This window comes from Bos javanicus, chromosome 13 (genome assembly GCF_032452875.1).
Source record: "Bos javanicus breed banteng chromosome 13, ARS-OSU_banteng_1.0, whole genome shotgun sequence".
Taxonomy (NCBI): Eukaryota; Metazoa; Chordata; class Mammalia; order Artiodactyla; family Bovidae; genus Bos; species Bos javanicus.
In genome coordinates, this window is record NC_083880.1 from 10,753,709 (window position 1) to 10,774,362 (window position 20,654).

The window sequence follows — 20,654 nt, forward strand, 5'->3', positions numbered from 1 at the left end:
GACTGGGCCTCTGTCCAGGATGCTGTAACAACGTCCTTAACACACCTGCATGTTCATGTAGTGCATATGAGTGCTTCCTATAGAACTATTGTTCTATATCTCTGAAATATTTTAGTTTAAAAAATATCTAGAAGTTAATCGGTTTTAATAGAAAAGGATTTTATTGCAAATACAGTGACTTCATATTACAGTAGTTTATTCTGATAAACCAAATGACCATACTTTATGTATATTTTGGATATAAAACTATACTTTTTCCCTTTTTTTTTTTTAAACATATCATACACTTTCCAGTGTGGTGACATTTCAATGAGGAAAAGATTGCATTCACAATGGATACCATCCTCCCTGAGTCCACAGCCCTAAAATACCAGCACTGTCTAGACTCCCTCGTGGTGGAACAGGCCCTGACAAAAAGGCTTCCTTCCTCTATCCCTTATCGCCAGTTGAAAGTCACAGAAAGTACATTTCTGGAGTGTCTATATCAATCCACCAACGAGAATGCCAGTGACTAAACCCATAGCACTAACAGTGCAATGGTAAAACTATAGAGCCCTGACTTTGCATTTGAATCTCTGTAGCCAAGGTCAGAAGTGCAACATTAAAATTGCTTTATTTTACCATTTACCTTGCTGGGAACCCCATAATCTGTTTTGCCTGTCAGTAGCAAAATTAGGAATGTAACTCTGGAAGTTACCCAAGGACCACTAAAAAAAAAAAGTAGTCTTTTCCAACCTGTTTCCCCAGCCTCTGGCACACAGACCTTCATTAAATGCTTGTGAGATAAACAGAATCACAATCCTCGTCTATCCAGGGGTGTACAGCCAGTGAGCCACAATAAGTTACAGCGTCACAGTGGTTTACTTTAAAGATGTTCTTTCAAAACGAACTCCAGGAAGAAAAGCAGTCTACACAGCGAGGGATGCTGCAGCAATCTTGCTGAGCAGTTTGCTGAGAGCTCTAACTTTTTCTTCCAAGAATCGGGACTTTTTCTCAGCACCTCGTTGCTTCTCTTCAGTGACTTGAAGCGCTTTTGTCAGGTGAGCATTTTCCACATAGAGCTCCTTGAGCAGCAGATCAGATCGGCTGTTCTTTTCAAACTGGAGAGGGGAGAAAGCCACAGTGTACTGCACGTCTAACGCAGCCACGCCACGCCACCAGCTCTCCCTTCCTATTCCTCCACACGCGTTCAGACTAGTTTGGGGAACCTTACAAATCAGAGACATGTTAGATGTAATGACAGGTTTTGTTATCCTGGCATGAGAGAGGAAACTGACGAACTATGTGGTAGAGAAAATTTAAGCCAACTTTGTACAAATTGATGTATCACGAAATGAAGACAAGACCCAAATATGGAGGCCTCCAAAAATCAATGAGGAAACTGTCAAGAGTACCCAAATGATGGCCTTATCTCAGTGCGCTCTGCAGGCCCACCATGCCAGCCGGGACGCACCAAGGCACCCTGGGTGCCACCCACACGACACCGACAGGGGCTTCAGTGATGGGGACACAGGATACACTAGTCAAGATGCAAAGACGCAGGGGTCCCGGCTTTGGGCTTTGAAAGTCCGCGCTGAGGCCACTCACTCAAGTAGCTACCGAGCAGCTCGGCGGGCCAGTGCTGCCCGGCCACGGCCCTGCTCCCACAGGCACGTGTTCTAACAGGAGCCAGCAGAGCGCGCAGTGTCAGGTGGCGTGTTAACAGAGAACCCAGGCGGGGGACACACGGCTGAGCCTGAGGTGCACAGAGACCTGAAAGAAGCGTGGAGGACGCGCGGGCGGCTGCCTGACGCAAACCTCCCGGGCAGAGGCCGGCGCATGCGCGGTGGCAGGAACAGCCAGGAGGCCCGTGAGGAAGGCAGGGCCGCCACGCCGGCTGGGCGAGGGGCCGAGGGGAGGGGGCCAGGTCCTGCAGAATCTCGAGGCCACCGGAGAAGCCGCTGTCTACTCTGAGGCAGGCCGCAGCTTCAACGTATCTAAGGAAGACTGCTGCTGCTGAGGGGCTGGCAGAGGAGACGAGGAGCCCAGCTGTCAGGACCCAAAAGACGGGGCGCGGGGTGCGCGATGGGAGCTCTGCTCCGCACCGAGGGCCGCGCTGAAGAGCCAGACGGGCCCCTGGGTGGCCGGGCGGCTGGGAGCAGACAGCTCTGAAGGGGGGCCTGTCAAGGCAGCAGAGAACTCGCTGGGAGCACCGGGCTCCGGAAGGCGGTGCTGAGGAGACCGGAGAGGGGGCGGCAGAAGCGGGGCTGGGCGAGCTGAGCGCACAGCCATTTCTCTGGGACCTTCTGGTCTTACGGGGACACAGCCCAAGTCACAACTGAGAGGAGGGGAGAGGGGCTGGGGGTCAGAGCGGAAGGGCCCCCCAGACAGGGAGGGGGGAAAGGCGGCAGTTGGGACAGTCAACCCCTACCCGCCCCCTCCCCCAGCATGTAGGAGCCTCAAGATTTACTTGGGGTTGAGGTTTTACCAAGAGTGACTGGGGGTAGGGGGTCACCAGGAGTCTGATGATTGGGAAGGAAAGTGAGGACCCAGGGACGGAAAAGGTTGGAGGGCGGTGGTGCCGGCAGGGCACGGGCTACACAGGTGGGACTGGGGGTCTGGAGCAGGCAGCCTGCGTGGAGTGACTCGAACTGGGGACGCGGCTCAGGGCGCTCCAGGTAAACCACATTCGGTCACTGTGGAACTAAGCATTTCCACAGATGCTCACATTTCACTTCCTGGAGCAGCAAGCAGACCTCATAGGACAGCAAGGCCTCTCTCTCCCCTCTCCCTGCCCTCCTCTCCCCTTCTCAGCACTTCCGCAGGACACAGGGTTCTCTGGGGTCCTGTCTCCCTCATTAGCTACCCGGACGCCCAAAGGAGGCGTCCGTCACTCACCTGTTCCTTCAGCTCACCCACTTTCTCTTGGAGGAGCACTTCCATGTTCTTCAGAATCATTTCCACCTCCTCCACCCGCTCTTCTGTTGCTTTCAGCTGCTTTTCACGTGCTTCCTGAATAAGAGGAGGTTAGAGATCAACACCAGAGAAGGCAATGGCACCCCACTCCAGTACTCTTGCCTGGAGAATCCCAGGGACGGGGGAGCCTGGTGGCCTGTCGTTTATGGGGTCGCACAGAGTTGGATACGACTGAAGCGACTTAGCAGCAGCAGCAGTGGCAGAGATCAACACGGTACATTGGCTGAAAATGGTGGAAAAGGACCAAGATGGGGGCCGCAAACTGACGCCTCAGGGACAGAGAGATCTGGACGGGATCGCTGGACAGGTGGCAGCTGCCAACAAGAAGCATTAGAACAAATGATGCTGGGTTAATAAATTGCCTCGTTTGTAAAAAACAAAAAAAAAAAAAGAATCATCTCAGGCGTATTTACTTTAGAATGGAAATCAGCTGAAGTGTACAAAATCTGAGTATCTGGCTAACCTTTCATCTATAGGGAGGGATGGTTAGAAATGTCTCACAAGCCACAAAGCTGCACTTCTCACTGTAGTGTGAACAGATAAGAGACTCTTTGTCCTAGGATTTTAATCCTAAATGACTCAAAGTTGAGTTTCCCCAATCATGGTAGTCTTTCTAGGGGATCTCTGACTAAATTTCCTTTGTCAATAATCTGTCCTAGATTAAATGTCTCTCCAGCACAACGTGTTTGCATAATGCTATAAGGCTGTTCTTTGTTAGATTTTGTATTTTACAAATGTCAGATTTTACCCACCTTTCCAATCTTGCACAAATTCCTTCCTCAGGAAGGCACCTAGCCCTCTGCCGCTCCTCACCCTCCCACTGACCCATGAACTTTGAGGACCCAAATGTGCTTCCCCAGGCTCGCACTTTGAGGTGCTCACTCACTGATGCCTGAGAGACTGCTCTGAGGTGGGAACCACTGCCACCAGAGGTTGAAAGAAATGGAAGCACAGAGAGTTGAATCACTCACTCACTTAAACCACTCGGCTCAGGTGGTGGAGCCAGGATCCAGTCCCCCACAGTGCACACTCTGAGCCACTGTTCTGCTGCCCTTTTAAGGCAGCAGCTCTGTTTCTGCATGTGAGCCTGGCACACAGCAGGGCTCCCCAAGTCCGTGCTGTCACTGTGCTGATCTCTTGTCCAACCAGCACCCCACACCCCTTGCTGCTTTGAAACATGCCAAGCACAGCCCACCCCAGGACCTTTGCACCTGCCTACACTCCTGAAAAGCTATTCCTGCCCATCCCTCTCTTGTGGCCCTTCTATCACCACCTTTCAGACCTGAAAGCAGGTCATGTGTGTGGCTGGCTACAGACACACACAGCTACAGACACAAAGAGCCCAGAAAACAGGCTGGGGGACTCAGGGTCGGCCGCTCAATGCCCACCAGCTCCCAGCGGAAGCCGGGTCCCGTGGCTTCCATAAACATCCCACATGGTGGGAGGGCTGTCAGGCCATCCTCGCCTTGGCACCAGAAAGCCTACTCGCCCTCCCCATCACCCCCAGCTGGCCCCCGAGCCCGGTCCCTACTCACCTGGGCCTCCTCCTGGGGCCGCCGTGCCCCCCACCGCTCCCCTTCCAGCAGCCGCTGCAGCTCAGCCACTCGGACTGCAGGCACGAGCTGTGCCATCTCCTCCCGCAGCTGCTGTACCCGCTGGGTGTGCTGCGACTGGGCCAGCTGCAGCCTCTGGGTGGCTCCATACAGCTGCCGGGGAAAAGGCACAGCAGTTGTGCGGTGACTGCCCAGAGCTAAAGGGTCACCACCAGACACAGAAAACTGCATTTCTACCTGGTAGGCACCCCACAAGGGAAGGGTGTGTCCAGCAGAGCCCACGATTTCTAAAGAGTCCATTTATCTGATGCCCACACTCCATTTCCTGGTAGTTCAGACGGTAAAGAATCCGCCTGCAAGGCAGGAGACACGGGATACGTGGATTTGGTCCCTGTGTTGGGAAGATCCCCTGGAGAACGGCATGGCAACCCACTCGAATATTCTTGCCTGGAGAATACCAGGGACAAAGGGCTTGGCAAGCTAAAGTCCATGGGGTTGCAAAGAATCGGATGGGACTGAGCGACTAACACAGAGTCCATTCAGGGGCGCTTCTGCACCCTGAGAGCCTGGAAGGCCTGCCTGTAGCCCTCCCTGTGACCTCGTACCGGATCCTGGGAGGATCAAGTTATTCTGTCCTGTTTATCCCCTGGGTTCTTTGCTGGGTTTAATTCCTTCAATAATGGGACTCACACCAGCAGCATAGAGCAGCCTCCCTCTAAATGTAGAGCTCATGCTCCTGAGACGGGCTGTGGCCAGGGCCCCGGAGGTGGTTGCACAGCATCTGGAGAGGTGTGGATGTGGACGGACTCGGCCACCTGCTTCCTGGGCACAGAACCCACGGGATCGCTGGCACCAGGCTGCCCAGAGCCTGGCCACTTTCCCTGAACGGAGTGCCTGGGAGGCCATCTAAACACCATTTACACCACGGGCTCCGGCGGCCTCGTCTGGAGCACACAGACCTGCCCTCTGAGACCCCGTGGATGGGAGAGGTGGCGGCTCCACCAGGGGCCCTGCTGAGGGCAGGCAGGGGAGGAGGGCACTGGCCATCCTGGCCAGGCAGGGGTGAAACTGTGAGCCACAGCCCTACTCCCTCACTGGCCTGTGTCACCGCGTGTCTGAGGGGCCACCCTGGGCAGTTTCCCCAGACAGACCCCCAGAAGCACACCACACACACAGGTCCAGCGGAGCAGCTGCCACGCTCCTGGGATGAAGAGAGGGGAGGAAAGTTCTCACACACCCTCCACCAGACGTAGCTGCCTCCCCGTGGCTTTAGAGCTTCGGATGATCACTATGCAGTCACTCCTGCCCAGGTCTGAGTCCCGCACACCTGCCTGGGTGCCTTGTTGCCTCCTGCAGCCGATGCTCTGCTTAGCCCTGCAGCCTGACCACAGGCCTCACCGTCCACTCTCCTAGGCCAGGAAGTATTCAGCACGGCCCAGCTGAGTGCCCCTGAGGCCCTCCTTGTAAAACAAGGTGTGGGTGGAGAGTGGGCCTGCTCCGGAGAGCCCTGCTCGACCGCCACGTGAGAAGGCAGGATGTCCCCAGAAGAGAAGTGGGGCCCCTGCAGCCAGGAAGCCAGGGCCTCCGTGTTCTGGGTGCTGGGGTGGGGCAATGAGCCCCTCAGACGATGGCAGACCTCTCCACCCTGAATCCAGGCTGGCCCGGCCAAATGTGGGGCAGTGATGCTAAGGAAACCCCTGGCGCAGTGCTCAGCAGCCTGGATGCTTGTCTGCCCTTCCTGGGTGCTTGGTTGCCACGCAACAAGGACCCGATGCCACAGAGGGCAGTGCAGGTGCCCCCGCCCACAGCACCCCGGGATGCCGGCCGTGTAAGCTCCCTCTCTGTCGCCTGGCTCCCCTGCTGGCCCTGTGACCTCAGGACCATTCCCTCCTCACGGCTCTGGATGCACCCTCACCTCTGCACCCCTGATGGTCTCTAGATGCCTTGTAAGTGCCTTACTTCTCTCTGCACACTTTCATCCAGGTGTGTTTCGGGGGGTCCTCATCTAACTCACCAAAGGTGACACCAGCTGCCTCACAGCAGCTGCTCCTGCCTGTGACAGCGGCCGAGTGCTGAGCATCCCCCAACCCCAGCGGGCATGGAAGCCTCCGGCAGCCCAGTCCTGCTGCCCATGGGTGGATCTGTCTTCTCCACCTCAAAGGCTCAAACCAGTCCAGCAATTTGTCAAGGTTCCTTTTGCACTACAAACAGGGAAGGGGGCCCCCAGTACACAGAGACACCTTGGAGAAAGTGCCTGCTGACAGTGGGGGGCTGGGCCCACAGGGGTCTGCCAGCCCCTCCTAAGACCCTGGACAGGAAGGGGTCCCACATGCAGACAGACCCTTCTGCAACCTGGGCCATCTGAGAAGTGACCTCTCACACCAGGTGTCCACAGCTAAGTCCAGGGGTCAGACCAGGGGCCAGGTGGGGAACCTGGTGCCAGGCTGAGCAGAAACATGAGGCTTAGAGACCCTCTCTCACAGCCCCTTCCCCCTGCAGACCCTGGCTCTCCAAGCGCACCCCATGTCTGAGTCCACCAGGGCCTGAGGCCCTCAGGGCACCTCACACCATCAGCTCCCTCCTCTCCTCCTGCTCGAGCTCCTCGGAAGAACCAGCCCTGCGTCCCAGCACCTCACTCTGGCAGGCACCCACCACCCCTCCTGGGCCCACTCTGCTCACATCTGTGTGTCCCAGCCCGTGAGCTCCCTGCCTCCCCGCTGCTGCATCTCTGAGCCTGGCAGGCATCAGACAAGTGCAGGGCAGGGCATTGGCAGCACTGCCACACACATGAACAGGCATGTGACACCCGGGCTCCACCAGGGCAAGCAGCTGGTCCCCTCGGGGGCTGCTCCGCCCGCGGCCTGGACCTCGGAGGCCACCTTCCGTGTTCCCTGGCTCCTCCACCTGCAGAGGGCACACCCAGAGGTGCTGCTATGCCTGCCTGCCCTCGTGAGGGAACAGGCACAGCCCTTCACACGGTTCACTCGCATTCCACCTGACCCTGGATGGGGCCTGACTGAATCCTCGGCCTGGAGGGCGCCCCCCTAGCTGTGTGGCCTCAGCCAGCCCCATGAAGCCCTTGGCCGGACTAGTCCCGTGCAGGCTGTCAGAGGCGAGGCTGACTCCCCTCAGCCTGGGACCACCATGCACACTCACCTGGTTCCGACTCTCTTCAAGGGCCTCTCTCAGCTGTGACTGTGCCAGTCTCAGGCTCTGACGGTCCTGAGTCACACGGTCAAGTTCAAGTTCAAGTTTTTGGATTTGGTTACCCTGTTGTTAAATATCGGTTTCACAAGTATAAGAAGAACACTAGCAACGTGATACGTGCTTAATGCAGAAACTTCAGAAAAGCAAGAATTACAAAATTTAAGTCAGCAGTGATCACAGCACACCCGACATGCTGTATCTCCTGGCCCTTCCTCCACACACACACACATGCTGCCACCACGACATCGTAGGCCATGCTTTCTCTTTTATAATGTCCAGAGCATTAGACACTATTCAAAAATGTGGTTTTTAATGGCGGCACCATAATTTACTGACTTAGTCAATACGGTTGATGATTCAAAGCTGATTCCAATTCTGTTGTGCTATTATAAACACCAGAGCAATGAAAATATGTTCATCTAAGTCCATACACAATGTTCAGTAAAGTTCCCACAGCAGAATCATGAAGTCAGAGCACACCAACGTTCTTGACCACTCTTGATGTATGTTTTGCCTAATGGCCTCTGGAGAGGTCACCCCAATTTAGGCTCCTATCATCAGGATTTAATTCCTTTCTGCTACTTTCTCTAGAGGTACCAGGCTTTGCAAAAGCTGCTAGAAGTTCACACATTTGTCAGGGCTTGCTTGTGAAGCCCCTTGCTTTATTACCTGCAGGCACGTCAGGGCTGTCCCTGGTCTGTTTTAGGCCGGGCTGCCTGCCCCTCCCTGCCCTGCCCGCCATTCACCTGCAGCTCCTCCCGGAGCTCGGCCTCCTCCAGTCTGTGTGTTAGCAGCTGGACGGTGACGGGACTCTCCTCGCTTTGGGTCTGGTGGGTAGAGGCCTCCTCTCCGAGCTGCAGGACCCTGTGGTTGAGCTGGGACAGTTCATCCCTACACTTCTGACTCTGGAACAAACAGGGAGAAAACACAGGTAGGAAAGTTATTTTTTTAAGCCAGCAGCATCCCAGGGGTCCTCAACCAGGGACACTCTTCTCCCCAGGGGATGCTTGGCAATCTTTGGAGACCATTTTGGTCATCACAGCTGGGGGTGGGGTTGCTATTAGCAACTAGTGGGTGAGGCACTCGCTCAGTGTCCCCAGAGTGACGGGCTCTCAGGCCACCAGGTGGAGAATGAACTGTGATCAATCCCCCAAGAAATAAATGCTGGGCACCCGGAGCACTCACATCCCATCAACATCCCATCACTGCTCTGGAGAACTGGCATGCTTTTCTCGTTTCTCCCACAGTTATTTCTGACATTATCTTATACAAGTTGAAGGAAAAAAAAAAAACCCAGAACCCTAGCTACACCTGAGGCACATGATTCTCTTAAAAAATCCGATCACTGTCATTAAACACAGCACACTGATGAAATGACCCACTTTGCAGACAGTGGATGCTGGACGCTGGCGGTGCGGCCTGGGATAAATGGCAGCCAGCAGGCGACACAAGGAAGCTCGTTATCGCCAACCGTGTGTCACACGCCTTCACACAAACCATGTTTTGCTCCTCTGCTTTTCCCTAGCAATTGCTCCGGAGGCTGAGGGTCTGAAGCCCTCTGTGCCTCGGAGCAGGGTTCATGCACAGCTAGGCGGATGCATCACTGTCGCCCCAGGGTGGCTGTTCCCACCGTATCAGCCAGGCTCGGGGAGGCAGGCAGCGGTGGGAAGAGGCAGATGGGAACTGCGGGTGTCTCCAGGGAACAGCAGGAGTCTGGGAAACCAGAGGTGACAAACGCACTCCCAGAGTGAGTGGGAGCTCAGCAAGGACACAAGGTCGGCAGGTGAAAACCTACTATGCTTCTATGTCCTGACAGTGAATGTGCAGAGACCCACGAGAAAAACAAAACGCCATTTCCGCTCTGGCCTGGAAAGAGCTTGGAAGTCGGCACTCCCACCCTCCCAGCAAGAACAAAGAAAAAGCTGAGTAACTGAAAGTCAACAACTCTTCTCAGGCCCATCAGAGAACTGAAGTCACAGGGTAAACCAATGCTCTGAAAACCAGCAAGAAAGACAGGCGAAGAGCGTCACAGCTCACCAGGAGCCAGAGGCTGGAGGCTTGAACAAGGTGGCTGCTGTGGGTAGAACCAGGTCCACAAAGTCACCAGTCTGGGGACAAGGCTGCTGGCAGGTAATTCAGGTTAAATGTGCTCACAAGGTGGGGTCCTAATCCAATGGGACAGTGACTTTATAAGAAGACACAGTGAGAGGGGGCTCCCCACAAGCCTGGAAGAGCCTCACGGGAACCAGGCCGGCCCCGCCTTGACCGTGGCCTTGAGAACCTTGGGACAATAAACCCTGTAGTTGAAGCCGCCTGCTTGTGGCGTCTGTATGAGCCTGAGTAGACTAGGACCGCGCCTGTTTTGAAGTACACAGAGCGTTCTGTTCTCTGCCCTCGAGGGAAACCTTCTTTACCAGGCCTGAACCAGCGAGGGGATAGCCAAGTGGAGCCCCCGCCAGCTGTTCTGACCCAGTGTCACTCACTCCTGGACGGGCTAAAATAAGAGTGACAACACCAAGTGTGGACAGGGATGTGGGGCAACTGGACCTGGCAGACGCCGCTGGCGGGAACATTGACTCTTAGTAGCTGCTCTGGAAAACAGCTGGGCGATTTCATATAAAACCAGACATGTAGCTGCCGTACAGATGAGCGATTGTCTCCTGGGCATCTATCCCGTGAAATGAAGACCATCCACACAAAGACCTGCCTAGGAACGTTCATTGCAGCTCCTGTGACGGCCCAAAACTGGAATCAGCCCAGCCATCCTTTAAAAGGTGAGCATTAAGACAAGCTGGTTCCAAATTGGGAAAGGAGTACGTCAAGGCTGTATATTGTCACCCTGCTTGTTTAACTTACATGCAGAGTACATCATGCAAAATGCCAGGCTGGATGAAGCACAAGCTGGAATCAAGATTGCCGGGAGAAACATCAATAACCTCAGATACGCTGATGACACCACCCTTATGGCAGAAGGCAAAGAGGAACTGAAGAGCCTCTTGATGAAAGTGAAAGAGAGTGAAACAGTTGGCTTAAAACTCAACATTCAAAAAACTAAGATCATGGCATCCGGTCCCATCAGTTCATGGCAAATAGATGGGAAAACAATGGAAACAGTCATAGACTTTATTTTCTTGGGCTCCAAAATCACTGCAGATGGTAACTGTAGCCATGAAATTAAAAGGCGCCTGCTCCTTGGAAGAAAAGCTATGACCAACCAAGATAGCATGTTAAAAAACTGACAAAGGTCCATCTAGTCAAAGCTGTGGTTTTTCTAGTAGTCATGTATGGATGTGAGAGTTGGACCATAAACAAAGTTAAGTGCCGAAGAATTGATGCTTTTGAACTGTGGTGTTGGAAAAGACTCTTGAGGGGCCCTTGGACTGCAAGGTGCAGACACCAACGAGTCCATCCTAAAGGAAATCAGTCCTGAATATTCATTGGAAGGGCTGATGCTGAAGCTGAAACTCCAATACTTTGGCCACCTGATGTGAAGAAGTGACTCATTGGAAAAGACCCTGATGCTGGGAAAGACTGAAGGCAGGAGCAGAAGGGGACAACAGAGGATGAGATGGGTGGAAGGCATCACCGACGCGATGGACATGAGTCTGAGCAAGCTCCAGGAGTTGGTGATGGACAGGGGAGCCTGGCATGCCGCAGTCCATAGGGTCGCAGAGTCGGACACGACTGAGAGACTGAACTGAACTGAAGACGAGCTGTGGGATGTTAATGCCTTGGAATGCCATCCAGTGGCAGGAAGAAACTACTGTGGACACGCAGCAGGGAGCCGTGCTATGTGGAGAGGCAGTCCCAGAGAGCTCATTTGGGATGGCTCCTTGTGTGTCACTGGAGAAATGGTACAAGTTTGGCTGTCCTCTGTCACTTTCATCAGGAGGCTCTTCAGTTCCTCTTTGTTTTCTGCCGTAAGGGTGCTGTTGGGGCTGAGATAGGTGGGCAGAAAGACAGATGGCAGATGTCGCTGTGAATGAACAATATGAAGGACCTTGTGGAGCTGCAGCTGGGTTGTGGAGACATGAACCTGCACAGGGAATAAACCCGTGTAGACCTGACACCACACGAGAGCATAAGCAAAGCTGCAGGAGCACGTGGACTTTCTGGGTGGTCCCGTGGTTAAGAACCTGCCTTCCGAGGCAGGACACTCGGGTTCCATCCCTGGTTGGGGAACTAAGATGCCACGTGCCGTGGGGCAACGAAGCCCCTCCCCCAAGAAAAAGAACACCACCACCTCCCCGCCACTGCAAAAAAAAAAACTGGGGAAGTAAGACCTACGGATCCATCAATGTCAAGAGCTTGACTGTGATGCTCATTAAGGGCTGACTTGCGCCCCCTCACACCCCAATTCAATGTTGAAGCCCAAACCTCCAATCCTGTACAGAGGGAGTGTAGTTGGAGACGGGGTCTTGAAAGAGGTGATTAAGGTAAAACGAGGTCGTATGAATGCAGTATGATGGTGCCCCAATAAGAGATGACGACACAGACGCATCTGAAGGAGGACCACGTGAAGACACAGGCAGGACAGTTGTGTACAAACCAGAGAGAGGCCTCAGAAGAAACCAGCCCCGCCCTGACCTGAACTTCTAACTCCGAGCACTGTGAGGAAATAAACTTGGTTGTGTAAGCCCCTCAGTCTGCGGTGCTTTGCTATGGCAGCCCTAGCATACTAACACAGACACTATACTAAAGTTTAATAAAACGTGGTCCCTGGGGAAACTGGACAGAGTGTATTCCTCTGTAATATATGTCTTACAACCACATGTGAGCCTGCAATTCTCAGTAATAAATTCAATTTAAAAAAAAAATAAAAAAGAATGACACATCCAAGCTGTGTGAAGTGAAGTGAAAGAAGCTCAGTCGTGTCCAACTCTTTGCAACCCCTTGGAATTCTCTAGGCCAGCATACCGGAGTAGGTAGCCTTTCCCTTCTCCAGGGGATCTTCCCTACCCAGGGACCAAACCCAGGTCTCCCGCACTACAGGTGGATTCTTTAGCAGCTGAGTCACAAAGGAAGCCCTCCTAGCTGTGTGCTTGGGTACAAAAGCCAGTAAGAGAGACCAAGTGCAGAAAACACTTATTCGTGGCGCAAAGGGAGACCAGTGTGGTGGTCAGCGCTAAACAGCGTGAGAAGGGCATTCACGTGCAGGCTAAAGGGGACTGACCAAACAGTAAGTCCATCCACTGAGGATGATGGAGACCAGGCTTTTCACTGCTAGAGGCATAAGTTATAAATACAGAGAGAGAAAGCTAGAACCATCCCTGTGATATTGGAATTTCAGAGTTTGAATTTATGATTTCTAGTAGAGAGGTGTACAAATAAATATACCTGAAACCACATGCATGTGAGCATCATAAATATACACTCCCGAGTTCCACGCACTAACTGTATTTGGACATAGTGATGATCCTGGAGCCGTGAGCACCCCCAGTACCCAAATCTTGGTCTCCACGTACCATTCTGAGCTAAAAGTCACCAAGGATTCCTTGGAGAAGTGGCTGCTTCCAGGGTTGGGGCAAGGGAAGTACCAGATGAACCTGGAATATCATGGGACACTACAAAGTAAGGAAGTACTCAAATAATGACCAGGACCTGTCTGGAGGGCCCAGAACTCACCAGGAGGGGGCTCTTATTAGGCAAATCTGGGACAATTGAGCATGAAAATAAATACTGATGGTAACATATTATAACCCATTAAATAAACAGGGAGAACAACTGGGTGAGAGTTTGATGAAGAACCGGACATTCACATCATCTCAAAGGATTTTCCTATAAAATGTTCCGTAATTACCAAGGGGAAAGTAACTTTGTGAAGAAGCCTGGCCAACAGCACCTGACCAAGAATCTAAGGACGTCACTAAAGCTTGTGTCCCCGGACAGGATAGAATGAGAAGGGGATGTTCCCACATAATCGGAATCCAATTATAAGGAAGTTTTAGACACACCAAAACAACTGCTTATAACCTTCAAAAGCACCAGGTCCTAAGAACAAGGAAAGGCAGACAAGCCACACGAGGTCCCGGCTGTGGCTGACGAGGCTACACCCCGTCATATCCACAGTGATTCCCCAACTTGGAGTGGGAGGGGCTGATGGGCCAGCAACTCTTGTAACTTCCATAAAAATGTTCTGTGTTTCCTTTCTGCAAGTTTGAGATTATTTCAAAACAATGGAAAAGGGAGGGGGGCATCCGTTTCACACCAGGGGTCAATACTTAACCTGTGTGTGGAGCTCTTCCATCTCAGAGCAGGCCTTTTCCTTGTCTCTCTTTAAAACCTCAATTTCCTTCCTGTTGAAGAAGCAAAGTTAACAGTGTCACTGATGAGTCATTGCTCACCGTGGTCACCGTGGTGCTGGTTTGTACACCTGTTCTCGATACCCTACAGCCACTGGTCTGTCACTGTCCTGCACTGTTACTGTGCTGGTCCAACTGGATCCCAGCCTGGGAGCCAGAGGAACCCTGCCAGCACTGTAAGAACAAACCCTCCATGACATTCCTCAGTTGCACAGCACATGTTAATCTCTCTCCAGCACATGGGAGTGCTCTTCACACCCAGAAGCATAACGATCAACACAGCCTTACATTTGCTGACATCTGCTGTCAAAAGGGCCCCAGCACCAAACTTAGGGAAAATGGTTCTTGGAGGGAAGAAACCTTTCAGATTTCAGAACTGCTGTAACGTAACAGTGATCGCTGAGTGACCATCCACTCTGGATTCCACACTTTAATCGTCAGGCACTCTTTATCAAATCAACACCACATTCTCAGCAGTTTACAGCTGAGCTCATTTGAATTTTATTAAAAAAAAAAAAAAAGCCAAACCCTTCTTAGATGAGGCTCTGATAGTGAAAGTTGAAATCTACCAACAAGTATCCCTCTACAATACACACAGCTCCTGCCTCAGTGCTCAGGCCCCTGCCCTAGACCCCTGACTCTGACACACTGAAATCAACAGACCAGGAATGAACCGTGGACAACAGCAGGGCTGAAATCATCATCAGGACAAGAAGAAACAGATTCTCCTGGCCCAGGAAGGTTGTAAGAGGCCCTCCTGCCCCTACAGGGATGCAGGATGCCTCCTCTGACCCTTGAGCACGCTATGGAGTATTCTGTAGGACGCCTGAGCCCTCCCGTGCCCATCAAGGCTGGTCGGAGGGCAGCACAGTTCTCTGCTGACTGTTCCTGGAATGTGGGTTATCTGTGAACACGTCCCACTTTCTACAGTAATGCCCTCTGAGCTTCTTCTGTGATGAGCAAACCGTGTCTGGGATGGGTGGCTGGGGTGGGACCCATGAGCTGGCCCTTACCTCTGTGCAGCCTCCGTCCTTTCTGAAGCTTCAAGCTCTTGTTGGATCCTCCCCAGCTCATTTTTCAAAAGCGTGTTTTCTTCAGAAAGCTTTTCCAACTCGATTCTGGATAACAAATTTTAAAAAGAAAGAAGAGTGGGAATTCCAGGAGCTGGTCACCCGACAGAGTCTGGTCTTGCAATGACCCCCAGCCCCACTTTCCTTCCCTGGATGGGGACACAGGGCACCAGTCCCTCCCTGTATCCAGTGTTAACCTGCTCTGGCTTGCATCTCCCAAGAGATAAGCTACAGAAAAACAAAGCTTTCTTAGCTCCTAAAAGAGCCAGTGACTAGTGTGTTTGGCACCTTGGTTCACTGTGTTTACAGCTGGCCCGTTCCTGCATCTCCTTACCTTCACTGAAATGTCACCGTGCTCACAGCTGGCACCAATGCAAGATGCTGGGTGAGAGTCCTCACAGAGTTGTTGCAAGGAAATCCCCCCAGGGACCCCGAGCACAAAGCTGAGGAACATGAGGACTCAGGAAGCTGAATCCTATGGGGAGTGCCCCCTGTCCTACACCCTGAGGTCAGCACTGGAGGAAACTGGAAAGATGCCCGCGGCAGCAGACGGAAGGTGATCCGATGCAATGTGGAACCTTCAGGAGGGGAAAGCAAGTACTGACAGAGGCTGCCCAGGCCAAGTCTGCCTGGAGCCCTTGGCTTCCGATGCTCTTAGTCTCCCTGGAAGGTAACTCCAGTGATGTGCAACAGATGAGCAACTGACCAATAAAGAGCACGGGGAGGCAGCTTGAAACCCACACCTGCCGCCCAGAAAATCTATCCTTCATATGTGCTGGTGTCACTGACACTTATTCCCCTAAACATTAGGTCTCTACCTGGCATTAGCTTCTGGTTTTTTCAATCTAAAAGTACTCAAGCACATGACCTCGTATGTTTAATATATTATTCTTATAATATCAAGCATAAGTATCTCCTTCATAAGCATAAGTATGATTTCATTTTTCTCATGAGGAACTAAACAGAAAAATTAAGACACAGAAGTCAATGGAAGTTTACAAGAAATGAAGGGTTTCAATGAGGAGAGTGATCTCCAATGAGATCTGTATTTTGAACTGTTATTCAGGCTCCTGGATGGTAAACAAAACTGATTCGAGACAGGTGTGTGTATGTATGTGGGTGGCAGCGGTGGGTGGGGTTCTGTTTCCAGTTTCCTGGACCTCGAATAAGATGGTGGCTGCCTTATCCTAGTCCTCCACATTCACCAGATAACCAGAGCCGTGCATAGCTGATCATTTAAGGTGGGGTGTCCTCACAGAAGGTTATAGAAGCCTCCACGGGCCTTAAACAAAAACCCGAATGCTGAAATCAGAGCTGTGAGCAAGCAGCACAAAGATGGGGTTGCCCTGAGTGTCACCCTGAGGCCAACACCTACATCGGTGTGGAGAAACCACACCAGGGGTGCGTGTGCTGGGCTGGTTCCCTGGAATAGCTTAAGCGGTCTCAGACTAAGAGGCTCCCAAGTCTTCTTGGAAAAAGCAAAACACATCCTTTCTGCAGGGAGAACCCTCTACTACAGCTCTCAAGAGTCCCAGAGATAAACATCGTGTGAACATGAGCTCACAATCAAAGGTCACCACAACGTATGTGGGAAAGGACCACTGATGAGAGTCAGAAGAAGCCAAAACAACAGAATTAGATCCCAGATATTGGAATTATCAGACACAAACTTGGGATAAATATTATTAAATGTTTACTTAAATAAAAGATGGAAATAAAAAGTGGACAAGCAAGCAAGAAGCTATCAGAAATGATCAGGCAGGACCAAATAGAATGTTAGAAAATGAAAAAAAAAAATCAATGTCAAAAGAAAAGCTCACTGGTAGATTAGATATAGCTGAAGAACGAATCACTGACCTGGAACACAGAGATATGAATAAGTACCCAGAACATGCCATGTACAGAAAAGAAGCTGCAAGAAATGAAAGAGAGGTTAAGAAAAGCAGGAAAAGTGAAAAGATCTAATACCATACATCCAACTGAAAAGGCCATGGAGGGGAGAGGCAATATTTTACAAAGAATATCTGAAAGATTTTCATAGGACACAAATCTATATACTCAGCAGGCATAATATTTCTAAGTATGGTAAGTAAAAAGAAAACGGCACCTCTGCCCTATGACTCAACAATTCCATTCTTAGGAACACCAGCACCGAGAACAAAAAATGGGGTTCCCCAGAGCCCCCCCTCCAGGGGTTACCACTATCCCGACTTGGAATAGTGACCCTGGGGACGTGTTCTGGGTGTGGTGACACAGATGTGTCCAATTCATCAATTCTTCCAACTGTATACACGTGTGTATTTTTTTGTGTGTGCATATAACACTTCAATAAAAAGTTAAAATGAAAGAAATATACACCTAAACACACCAAAGAAAAACCACAAAAGATGGAGAAGCTAACAGCAACCAGATGACACAACTCAGATCACCTCCTGTGGAGACAGAATAACAGCCTCTAAAAGACATCTGCATCCAGAAACTGCAAATGTGCTATTTCATAGCAAAGGGGAATCAATGTAACAAACAGAATTAAAGCTGCTAATTCACTGCCCTTAGATGGAAAGAGTGTCCTAGACTGTCCACTATGGCCCTTCTCTGTGGAAGAGCAGGCAGAAGACTGGGAGTCAGGATGGAGCACGAGGAGGACCAACTAGTCACTGCTGGCATCAGAGGAGGAAGGTGTGGATCAAGAATGGGAGGCCATGGAGAAATATACCATGTTCATGGATTGGAAGAATCAATATAGTGAAAATGAGTATACTACCCAAAGCAAATTACAGATTCAATGCAATCCCTATCAAGCTTCCAACAGTATTCTTCACAGAGCTAGAACAAATAATTTCACAATTTGTATGGAAATACAAAAAACCTCGAATAGCCAAAGCGATCTTGAGAAAGAAGAATGGAACTGGAGGAATCAAACTACCTGACTTCAGGCTCTACTACAAAGCCACAGTCATCAAGACAGTATGGTACTGGCACAAAGACAGAAATATAGATCAATGGAACAAAATAGAAAGCCCAGAGATAAATCCACGCACATATGGACACCTTATCTTTGACAAAGGAGGCAAGAATATACAATGGATTAAAAACAATCTCTTTAACAAGTGGTGCTGGGAAATCTGGTCAACCACTTGTAAAAGAATGAAACTAGAACACTTTCTAACACCATACACAAAAATAAACTCAAAATGGATTAAAGATCTAAACGTAAGACCAGAAACTATAAAACTCCTAGAGGACAACAGAGGCAAAACACTCTCTGACATACATCACAGCAGGATCCTCTATGACCCACCTCCCAGAATATTGGAAATAAAAGCAAAAATAAACAAATGGGACCTAATTAACCTTAAAAGCTTCTGCACATCAAAGGAAACTATTAGCAAGGTGAAAAGACAGCCTTCAGAATGGGAGAAAATAATAGCAAATGAAGCAACTGACAAACAACTAATTTCAAAAATATACAAGCAACTCCTACAGCTCAACTCCAGAAAAATAAAAGACCCAATCAAAAAATGGGCCAAAGAACTAAACAGACATTTCTCCAAAGAAGACATACAGATGGCTAACAAACACATGAAAAGATGCTCAACATCACTCATTATCAGAGAAATGCAAATCAAAACCACTATGAGGTACCATTTCATACCAGTCAGAATGGCTGCGATCCAAAAGTCTACAAATAATAAATGCTGGAGAGGGTGTGGAGAAAAGGGAACCCTCTTACACTGTTGGTGGGAATGCAAACTAGTACAGCCACTAAGGAGAACAGTATGGAGATTCCTTAAAAAACTGGAAATAGAACTGCCTTATGATCCAGCAATCCCACTGCTGGGCATACACACTGAGGAAACCAGAAGGGAAAGAGACACGTGTACCCCAATGTTCATCGCAGCACTGTTTATAATAGCCAAGACATGGAAGCAACCTAGATGTCCATCAGCAGACGAATGGATAAGAAAGCAGTGGTACATATACACAATGGAGTATTACTCAGCCATTAAAAAGAATACATTTGAATCAGTTCTAATGAGGTGGATGAAACTGGAGCCTATTATACAGAGTGAAGTAAGCCAGAAGAAAACACACCAATACAGTATACTAACGCATATATATGGAATTTAGAAAGATGGTAACAATAACCCGGTGTATGAGATAGCAAAAGAGACACTGATGTATAGAACAGTCTTATGGACTCTGTGGGAGAGGGAGAGGGTGGGAAGATTTGGGAGAATGACATTGAAACATGTAAAATATCATGTAAGAAACGAGCTGCCAGTCCAGGTTCGATGCACGATACTGGATGCTTGGGGCTGGTGCACTGGGACGACCCAGAGGGATGGTATGGGGAGGGAGGAGGGAGGAGGGTTCAGAATGGGGAACACATGTATACCTGTGGCAGATTCATTTTGATATTTGGCAAAACTAATACAATTATGTAAAGTTTAAAAAAAAAAAAAAAAAGAATGGGAGGCCTGCAGGTTTCCTCCCGAGCTTCCAGAAAGGAAGGCAGCTGCCAACACCAAGACTCCTGCCCAGTCGTAGGCACTTCTGACTTCCAGGCTCGAGCACCGTGAAATCCTAAGTGATGATGCTTTAAGCCTCTGACTTCCTGGTAACTCATCACTGCAGCAATGGAAAATGGATGCTCACACAGAGCAGCCTGCCCAGGTCAGAGGGCAGAGGGCAGAGGGCAACCTTCAACTGCACATCAAGGTTTGTGCTTCTAGGAAGACCAGCCTTCAGAAATGGGAGAGAAGCTGAGACATTTTCAGATTAAAAAAAAACTGAGGGAATGTACTCCAAAGACAGTTTCACAAAAGACCACACATCAGAGTAAAGAAGATGGCCCCATAAGGAAGGCATCTAACCTGGCATCCAAGCTGAGGACCATTCAGTACAACGCCTGGTCTGGAGATTTGAAAAACGGCCATGTCCAAATGCCTTGAAACAATCTACCAAGACAGACCCAGGAGGAAACATAAAACCTGAACAGACCTGTAACAAGGGTTACAGATGCTGAAGAATGGAGCCTTGTTTTGTCCGCCCACCCACCTGGGGCCGAAAGCTGCAAACACCTGTCTCACTCCCGGCTGCTCCCTCAGCTGTGACAGCAGGTGGCAGGTGCCCGGGAAACCCTGTCCAATGATCCAGACACCACTGAGACTGGAACTGTGATGTTATCTGTGGGGCCAACAAGCCAAGGCATGCAGCGAGTCAGGAGAAGCGGGGAGAGGCCCAGCACAGCCCCTGGGCCCGGGGGCTGGGTGGAGGACGAGGACAGCACCGGCTCCTGTGCCTGTCCAGAGGAAGTGCCCGAGACAGAGAGCAGAGAGGGCGTGTGGCCGCTGGGCTGCTCCCGCACGAAAGGCCCCGAGTGTGCCAGGGGCCTGATGTGGACTCGCAGGTCCACTGGGCCAGAGACCAGCCTCCGATCGCAGCCGCAATTGCAACAGTGGATCCACACGTTCACCTGAGGCTCTGCCACTTGTGAGGCCCAGCACCACCTCTGCTTCATGGAGCAGGGAATTCAGAGGTCAGCCCACCACGACCAAGGCTCC

The 20,654-nt window shown here is 50.9% G+C and overlaps 1 protein-coding gene across 1 annotated transcript in view; it reads right to left on the minus strand.

The window, feature by feature from the left end:
• Positions 1–138: 138 nt before the first annotated feature.
• Positions 139–20,654, minus strand: part of LOC133258881 (ninein-like protein) — a 44,299-nt gene continuing 23,783 nt past the window's right edge. Inside the window, 8 exon segments of the mRNA XM_061435565.1 lie at positions 139–1,100; positions 2,878–3,007; positions 3,174–3,269; positions 4,441–4,661; positions 7,665–7,778; positions 8,462–8,620; positions 13,942–14,011; positions 15,031–15,135. Coding sequence (XP_061291549.1) covers positions 909–1,100; positions 2,878–3,007; positions 3,174–3,269; positions 4,441–4,661; positions 7,665–7,778; positions 8,462–8,620; positions 13,942–14,011; positions 15,031–15,135 — 1,087 coding nt within the window. The 3' untranslated portion in view covers positions 139–908.